The sequence below is a fragment of the Streptopelia decaocto genome (assembly GCF_964273445.1).
Source record: "Streptopelia decaocto genome assembly, contig: HAP1_SCAFFOLD_376, whole genome shotgun sequence".
In the NCBI taxonomy this organism is placed as follows: domain Eukaryota; kingdom Metazoa; phylum Chordata; class Aves; order Columbiformes; family Columbidae; genus Streptopelia; species Streptopelia decaocto.
Genome location: NW_028116295.1, coordinates 11,001 through 20,414, shown reverse-complemented (window position 1 = coordinate 20,414; position 9,414 = coordinate 11,001). Strand labels below are relative to the sequence as shown.

Here is a 9,414-nt window from a genome sequence, read left to right as displayed (position 1 = left end):
GGAATAAAGGGGGGATAATAAGGGGGAATAAAGGGGAGATATAGGGGAATAAAGGGGGGAATAAAGAGGGGGATAAAGGGGATTAAAGGGGGGAATAAAGGGGGGATGATAAGGGGGAATAAAGGGGAATAAAGAGGGGGATAAAGGGGAATAAAGGGGGGATATAGGGGAATAAAGGGGGGTTAAAGGGGAATAAAGAGGGGGATAAGGGAATAAAGGGGGGGATAACAAGGGGGAATAAAGGGGAGGATAATAAGGGGGAATAAGGGGGGATATAAGGGAATAAAGGGGGAATAATAAGGGGGAATAAAGGGGAATAAAGAGGGGGATAAAGGGGAATAAAGGGGGATATAGGGGAATAAAGGGGGGAATAAAGGGGGGATAATAAGGGGAATAAAGGGGAATAAAGGGGGGATATAAGGGAATAAAGGGGGGATAATAAGGGGGAATCAAGGGGGAATAATTGGTGGATAAAAGGGGGAATAAAAGGGGAATAAATGGGGGAAATAAAGGGGGAGAACAAATATGGAGGGATAAAGGGGGGGAATAAAGGGGAATAAAGGGGGGAATAAATGGGGGAATAATAAGGAGGAATAAAGGGGGGGAATAGAGGGGGAGTAAATGGGGGAATAAATAGGGGAATAAAGGGGGGAATAAATAGGGGGGAATAAAGGGGGGGCAACAATTGGGGGCTTCTCCCCACCCCCCCCAATCTCATCAACCCCCCAACCCCCCTGCTGCCCCCCCCACACCCCAAAACCTCCACCCCCCCCCCCCCCCAGACCCCCCTATTCCCCCTGGGGTGACACCGACCCCATTTTTGGGGGTGACAAAGGGGATTCCCCCCCGCCCTCAACTTTGCCCGGCTCCAAGATGGCGGCGGCGCGGACTTCATTTCCCAGCAGCCCCCGCGCGGGAGGGCGGTGGCTGCGTGCGGGGCGGCGGGGGGGCGTGGCGCGGCGGGGGGCGTGGCGCGGCGCGGCCCAGTCGTTGCGCGGCGGGGGGCGTGGCTCGGCGGGGGGCGTGGCTCGGCGGGGGGCGTGGCGCGGCGCGGCCCAGTCGTTGCGCGGCGGCGGCGGCAGCGGGACCGGCCCCGTTTCCTCCCGCCCGGGCCCGTCCCGTCCCGTCCCGTCTCCTCCCCGCGTCCTTTCCCGGCAGGTGAGCGGGCACCGGGGGGCGGTGGCGGCGGGGCCGGGTCGGGCCGGGCCGGTGGTGGCGGCGCCTGCGCGGGGCGGGGCCTGGAGGGGGCTTGAGGGGACGAGGGGCGGGGCCTGGGCGGGAGGGCGAGCGCGGGCCGGTGGGGGCGTGGCCTAAAGGGGGCTGGAGGGCGGGGCCTGCAGGGGAGAGCGCGCCCATCATGGGCGGGGCTTGAGGGCGGTGGGGGCGCGGCCTGAAGGGGAACGTCACCCAGGCCACGCCCCCTCAGCGCTGCCAAGGCGCCAACTGTCCAAGAGCCGGCGAGGCCACGCCCCCGTCACCCAGGCCACGCCCCCTCAGTGCTACCAAGGCTCTAGAGTTGTCCAATAGCTGTCGAGGACACGCCCCTCCCAGCCAGGCCACGCCCCCTCAGCGCTACCAAAGCCGGCGAGGCCACGCCCCTCCAGCCAGGCCACGCCCCCTCAGCGCTACCAAGGTGCTAATACCACTAGCCGGCGAGGCCACGCCCCTGGCACCCAGGCCACGCCCCCTCAGCGCTACCAAGGCGCTAATTCTCCACTAGCCGGCGAGGCCACTCCCACGCCGTCCAGGCCACGCCCCCTCAGCGCCTCCAAGGTCCCAATTCTCCACTAGCCGGCGAGGCCACGCCCCCGGCAACCAGGCCACGCCCCCTCAGCGCTACCAAGGCGCTAATTCCACTAGCCGGCGAGGCCACGCCCCTGGCAACCAGGCCACGCCCCCTCAGCGCCACCAAGGTGCTAACTCTCCAATAACCGGTGAGGCCACGCCCCCGGCAGCCAGGCCACGCCCCCTCAGCGCTACCAAAGCTGGCGAGGCCACGCCCCTCCAGCCAGGCCACGCCCCCTCAGCGCTGCCAAGGCGCCAACTGTCCACTAGCTGATGAGGCCACGCCCCCTCTAAGCCACGCCCCCACCTCCTGAGCTGCTCCACGTGGCCGGGCCGGTCCCTGCTGGCGTGTCCGGGGGGTGTCGCACTCAACCCACCCCCCAATTGTGTCCCCCCCAGGACCGCGCCCATGGCGGGCGCCGCGGCGGCGGCTCCGGTTGCGCCGCGCGGCGCCGGCGCCGAGCAGCCCTACGCCTGCCGGGAGTGCGGCAAAGCCTTCCGCTGGTCGTCCCGCCTGGCCCACCACCAGCGCAGCCACACGGGCGAGCGCCCCTACAAGTGCCCCGAGTGCCCCAAAGCCTTCAAAGGCTCCTCCGCCCTCCTCTACCACCAGCGCGGCCACACCGGCGAGCGCCCCTACGCCTGCCCGCAGTGCGGCAAAGCCTTCAAGCGCTCCTCGCTCCTCCAGACCCACCAGCGCGTCCACACCGGGCTCCGCGCCTTCCAGTGCGCCCAGTGCGGCCTCACCTTCAAGTGGGCGTCGCATTACCAATACCACCTCCGGCAACACACCGGCGAGCGGCCGTACCGCTGCTCCGCCTGCCCCAAAGCCTTCAAGAACTCCTCCAGCCTCCGGCGCCACCGCCACACGCACACGGGCGAGCGGCCCCACGCCTGCGGCGTCTGCGGCAAAGCCTTCGCTCAAGCCACCAACCTCCGGCAGCACCAGCGCGTCCACACCGGTGAGCGCCCCTACGCCTGCCCGCAGTGCGGCAAGAGCTTCACGCACTCCTCCAACCTCCTCCTCCACCGCCGCACGCACGCCGCGCCGCGCCCGCACCAATGCCCCGCTTGCGCCAAAGCCTTCGCCTCCCCTTCCTGCCTGCAGCGCCACCTCCAGAGCCACCGCGCCGCGCCTCCGCCGCCGCCGCAACCGCTTTGGCGCTGCCCGGCTTGCCCGCTCAGCTTCGCCAGCCAAGACGAGCTGCTCGGCCACCAAACCGCCCACGCGGCGCCGGCGCCGCTCCGCTGCCCCACGTGCGACAAGACCTTCAAGAGCGGCTCGGCGCTCGCGCGGCACCGCCACGGCCACGCGACCGAGCGCCCTTTCCCTTGCGCCGTGGCAACGCCGCATCCCCCCGCCGCGTCGCCGGCGGCGCCGGAGCGGCCGTATCAATGCACCGAGTGCGGCAAAGCCTTCAAGGGGTCCTCGGGGTTGCGCTACCACATGCGGGACCACACCGGCGAGCGCCCCTACGCCTGCCCGCAGTGCGGTAAAGCCTTCAAGCGCTCCTCGCTGCTCCAGATCCACCAGCGCGTCCACACCGGGCTCCGCGCCTTCCAGTGCGCCCAGTGCGGCCTCACCTTCAAGTGGGCGTCGCATTATCAATACCACTTGCGGCAACACACCGGCGAGCGGCCGTACCGCTGCCCCGACTGCCCCAAAGCCTTCAAGAACACGTCGTGCCTCCGCCGGCACCGGCAGCTCCACACGGGCGAGCGGCCCCACGCCTGCGGCGTCTGCGGCAAAGCCTTCGCTCAGCCGTCCAACCTCCGGCAGCACCAGCGCGTCCACACCGGCGAGCGGCCCTACGCCTGCCCGCAGTGCGGCAAGAGCTTCACGCACTCGTCCAACCTGCGGCTGCACCGCCGCACGCACTCGGCCGCCCGCCCCTTCCGCTGCGCCCTCTGCCCCAAGGCGTTCGTCATGGCCGCCTACCTGCAGCGCCACCTCCGCACCCACGGCCCCCGCGCCGCCACGCGCCGCCCCGCGCCGCCCCCGGCGCCACAAACCTTCCTGCTGCACCTCGTGGCCCCCCTGGCCCCGCGGCGCCTCCTGCTGTTGCCCGCGCCCCCGGCCGAGCCGCCCGGCGTCACCGCCGAGCGGCCAATGGGAGCGGGAGCCAGCGTCCTGGTCACCGGGGGCGGCGGCGTCATCGTGGTGCGGGGGACGCGGGCGCCCGAGGTGACGTTGCAGACGGGAGAGGTGGCGAATGTTCAGCTCCAGGCTCTGCCGCACGGGCTGGATGTCACCAACGTGCAGCTCAGAGCGGTGGCACAACCCTCGGATGTCACCAACGTGCAGATACAAGCGGTGGTGTCACAACCCTCGGATGTCACCAACGTGCAGCTGAGAGCGGTGGCACAACCCTCGGATGTCACCAACATCCAACTGAGAGCTGTGTCACAACCCTCGGATGTCACCAACGTGCAGCTGAGAGCGGTGGCACAACCATCGGATGTCACCAGCATCCAGTTGCAAGCACTGTCACAACCCTCAGATGTCACCAACGTGCAGCTGAGAGCGGTGGCACAACCCTCGGATGTCACCAACGTGCAGATACAAGCGGTGGTGTCACAACCCTCGGATGTCACCAACGTGCAGCTGAGAGCGGTGTCACAACCCTCGGATGTCACCAACGTGCAGCTGAGAGCGGTGGCACAACCCTCGGATGTCACCAACGTGCAGATACAAGCGGTGGCACAACCATCGGATGTCACCAGCATCCAGTTGCAAGCACTGTCACAACCCTCGGATGTCACCAACGTGCAGCTGAGAGCGGTGGCACAACCATCGGATGTCACCAACGTGCAGATACAAGCGGTGGTGTCACAACCCTCGGATGTCGCCAACATCCAACTGAGAGCTGTGTCACAACCCTCGGATGTCACCAACGTGCAGCTGAGAGCGGTGGCACAACCATCGGATGTCACCAGCATCCAGTTGCAAGCACTGTCACAAGCCTCGGATGTCACCAACGTGCAGATACAAGCGGTGTCACAACCCTCAGATGTCACCAACGTGCAGCTGAGAGCGGTGGCACAACCCTCGGACGTCACCAACATGCAGATACAAGCGGTGGTGTCACAACCCTCGGATGTCACCAACGTGCAGCTGAGAGCGGTGGCACAACCCTCGGATGTCACCAACATCCAACTGAGAGCTGTGTCACAACCCTCAGATGTCACCAACATGCAGATACAAGCGGTGTCACAACCCTCAGATGTCACCAACATCCAGTTGCAAGCGGTGTCACAACCCTCAGATGTCACCAACATGCAGATACAAGCGGTGTCACAACCCTCGGATGTCACCAACGTGCAGCTGAGAGCAGTGGCACAACCCTCAGATGTCACCAACATCCAGTTGCAAGCGGTGTCACAACCCTCAGATGTCACCAACATCCAATTGCGAGCGGTGTCACAACCCTCGGATGTCACCAACGTGCAGCTCCAAGCCGGTGAGGTGACAAACGTTCAACTTCAAGCCCTGACACAACCTTTGGATGTCACCAACATCCAGTTGAGAGCGGTGTCACAACCCTCAGATGTCACCAACGTGCAGATACGAGCGGTGTCACAACCCTCAGATGTCACCAACGTGCAGCTCCAAGCCGGTGAGGTGACAAATGTCCATCTCCAGGCCATGGAGGTCCCCGATGTCCATCTGGAGACCACAGAGGTGACAAATATCCATCTCCAAGCCACCGAGGTCCCCAGTGTCCATCTGGAGGCCACCGAGGTGACCGACGTCTGTCACCAAAGCATAGAGGTGCCCGATGTCCATCTCCAGGACACAGAGGTGGCCACTGTCCATGTCCATGCCACCGAGGTGCCCGGTGTCCATCTCCAGGTCACGGACACGACCGGTGTCCATTTCCAGACCACGGACATGACCGGCGTCCATCTCCAGGCCACTGAGGTACCCAGCGCTTGTCACCAGATGATGGAGGTGCCCAACATGCAGCTCAAGACCATGGAGGTGCCCAGCGTCCAACTAAAGACTGTGGAGGTGCCCAGTGTCCAACTGAAGACTGTGGAGGTGCCCAATGTCCAACTGAAGACCACAGAGGTGCCCAGTATCCAATTGAAGACCATAGAGGTGCCCAATGTCCAATTGAAGACCCCAGAGGTCCCCAGTGTCCAACTAAAGGCCATGGAGGTCCCCAATGTCCAACTCAAGACCATGGAGGTGCCTAGTGTCCAACTCAAGGCCATGGAGGTACCCAACACCCAACTCAAGACTGTGGAGGTGCCCAATGTCCAACTGAAGACCGTGGAGGTGCCCAATGTCCAACTCAAAACCATGGAGGTGCCCAATGTCCAACTCAAGACCATGGAGGTTCCCAACATCCAACTGAAGACCATGGAGGTGCCCAACATCCAACTCAAGACCATCCAACTCAAGACTTTGGAACTTCCCAGTGTCCAATTGAATACAATAGAGGTGCCCAATGTCCAACTGAAGACCATGGAGCTGCCCAATGTCCAACTGAAGACCATGGACATGCCCAATGTCCAACCGAAGACCATGGAGGTGCCCAACACTCAACTCAAGACCATAGAGATGCCCAATGTCCAACTGAAGACCATGGAGGTGCCCAACACCCAACTCAAGACCATGGAGGTGCCCAAGACCCAACTCAAGATCATGGAGGTGCCCAACACCCAACTCAAGACCTTGGAGGTGCCCAACATCCAACTGAAGACCATGGGGGTGCCCAACGTCCAATTGAAGACCCCAGAGGTGCCCAACATCCAACTCAAGACCGTAGAGGTGCCCAGTGTCCAACTGAAGACCATGGATGTTGCCAACATCAAACTCAAGACCGTGGAGGTGCCCAGTGTCCAACTGAAGACCATAGAGGTGCCCAACGTCCAACTGAAGACCAAGGAGGTGCCCAACATCCAACTGAAGACCGTGGAACTTCCCAGTGTCCAACTGAAGGTCACAGAGGTGCCCAATGTCCGATTTAAGACACCAGAGGTCCCCAGTGTCCAGCTGAATACCATAGAGGTGCCCAACGTCCAACTCAAGACCATAGAGGCTCCCAGTGTCCAACTGAAGACCATGGAGGTGCCCAGTATCCAACTGAAGACCATAGAGGTGCCCAGTGTCCAACTCAAGACCATGGAGGTGCCCAACACCCAACTCAAGACCATAGAGATGGCCAATGTCAAACTGAAGACCATGGAGGTGCCCAACATCCAACTCAAGACCATGGAGGTGCCCAACATCCAACTCAAGACCATCCAACTCAAGACTTTGGAACTTCCCAGTGTCCAATTGAATACCATAGAGGTGCCCAATGTCCAACTGAAGACCATGGACATGCCCAATGTCCAACCAAAGACCATGGAGGTGCCCAACACCCAACTCAAGACCATGGAGGTGCCCAACACCCAACTGAAGACCATGGAGGTGCCCAACGTCCAATTGAAGACCATAGAGGTGCCCAACGTCCAACTCAAGACCTTGGAGGTGCCCAACGTCCAATTGAAGACCATGGAGGTGCCCAATGTCCAACTAAAGACCATGGAGGTGCCCAACGTCCAATTGAAGACCATAGAGGTGCCCAATGTCCAACTAAAGACCATGGAGGTGCCCAACACCCAACTCAAGACCATCCAACTCAAGACTTTGGAACTTCCCAGTGTCCAACCGAAGACCATGGAGGTGCCCAACACCCAACTGAAGACCATGGAGGTGCCCAACACCCAACTGAAGACCATGGAGGTGCCCAATGTCCAACTCAAAACCATGGAGGTGCCCAATGTCCAACTGAAGACCATGGAGGTGCCCAACGTCCAATTGAAGACCATAGAGGTGCCCAACGTCCAACTCAAGACCTTGGAGGTGCCCAACGTCCAATTGAAGACCATGGAGGTGCCCAATGTCCACCTGGAGCCCCCGGATGTTCCCCCCACCGAGGTCGTGGTGGCCGGGGGGGACGTCCCCGTGTCCGTGTCCCCGTCCCTGGCGCTGCTGCCCCATGTGCTGCTGCTACGGGGGGGGATGGGACCCGGGGGGGTCCTACAGACGCTGCCCCCCCCTCCAACTCCCCCCCGTGTCCTCGTGCTGCAGCCCCAGCCCCTCCCGGGGGGCACCGGGGGGGGGACATTGTCCCCAAACCCTTCCCAGGGGGACACCGGGGGTGACAGCGCTGGGGGGGACACAGGGACTGGACCCCCCACCACAGAGGTGCCCAGTGTCCCCATGGTTCACACATTCTGAGGGGGGGGACCGTATAGGGACCCCCACCCCGGGTCAGCCAAGAGCCCCCAGGGCTCCTTTGGGACACCCATGGGACCCCATGGACCCCCTGGGACCCCCCCGGGTCCCCCAGGACCCCCTGGGACCCCCCAGGGCTCCCTTGTGACCCGCATGGGACCCCCCTGGGACACCCCAGGACCCCCATGGGACCCCCCCCGGGTCCCCCAGGACCCCCTGGGACACCCCAGGGCTCCCTTGTGACCCCCATGGGACCCCCCTGGGACACCCCAGGACCCCCATGGGACCCCCCCGGGTCCCCCAGGACCCCCTGGGACCCCCCAGGGCTCCCTTGTGACCCCCATGGGACACCCCAGGACCCGCATGGGACCCCCCCCCGGGTCCCCCAGGACCCCCAGGGACACCCCAGAGCTCCCTTGGGACCCCCCTGGGACCCCCCTGGGACACCCCAAGGCTCCCATGGACCCCTTAGGACCCCCCTCTGGGTCCCCCAGGACCCCCCAGGGCTCCCTTGGGACCCCCATGGGACCCCCCTGGGACACCCCAGGACCCCCATGGGACCCCCCCCGGGTCCCCCAGGACCCTCCGTGACACCCCAGGACCCCCCGGGACACCCCAGGGCTCCCTTGGGACCCCCACGGGACCCCCCTGGGACACCCCAGGACCCCCATGGGACCCCCCCCGGGTCCCCCAGGACCCCCTGAGACCCCCCAGGGCTCCCTTGTGACCCCCATGGGACCCCCCTGGGACACCCTGGGACCCCTCCAGGGCCCCCCCGTGGAGCTGGAGGGGGGGGAGGGGCTCACAGCCCCGGGGGGGGATGGGGGTTCGGGCCCCCGGACGCCTGGGTCCGCTGTGGGCGTGGTCAATAAACACTGCCACCCTCCCCCCCCCAGTCCCCCCCTATCCTGTGCGGCTTTTGATCCCCAGCGGGGGGGGGGCACCGGGGGGGCGGGGCTGGTTGCTAGGGGCGGGGCCGATCATTAGGGGCTGTGTTGGTTGCCAGGGGCGGGGCCTGTCGCTAGGGGCGGAGCCGTCGCTATGGGCTCGACTATCACTATTGGCAAGACCGGTTGCCAGGGGCGGGGCCTGTCGCTAGGGGCAGTGCTGGTTGCTAGGGGCGGGGCCTGTCGCTATGGGCTCGACTATCACTATTGGCGAAGCCGGTTGCTAGGGGCGGGGCCGTCGCTATGGGCTCGACTATCACTACTGACGAGGCCGGTTGCCAGGGGCGGGACCGGTCGCTAAGGGGCGGAGCCTGTCGCTAAGCGGCGGGGTCGTTGCTAAGGGGTGGGGCCTGTCGCTAAGTGGCGGGGACGTTGCTAAGCGGCGGAGCCGTTGCTAAGGGGCGGGGCCATCGCCAGGCGGTTCCGGGCGCGGTGGCCACGACGAGGGGG

General features: G+C 64.2%; 1 protein-coding gene across 1 annotated transcript; it reads left to right on the top strand.

The window, feature by feature from the left end:
- Positions 1-1,035: 1,035 nt before the first annotated feature.
- Positions 1,036-8,999, top strand: LOC309452250 (uncharacterized protein). The gene is made up of 2 exons (XM_082076918.1): positions 1,036-1,158; positions 2,185-8,999. The coding sequence occupies exon 2, from the start codon at positions 2,195-2,197 to the stop codon at positions 8,018-8,020; it is 5,826 nt and encodes a 1,941-aa protein (XP_081933044.1). The 5' UTR covers positions 1,036-1,158; positions 2,185-2,194; the 3' UTR covers positions 8,021-8,999.
- Positions 9,000-9,414: the final 415 nt, after the last annotated feature.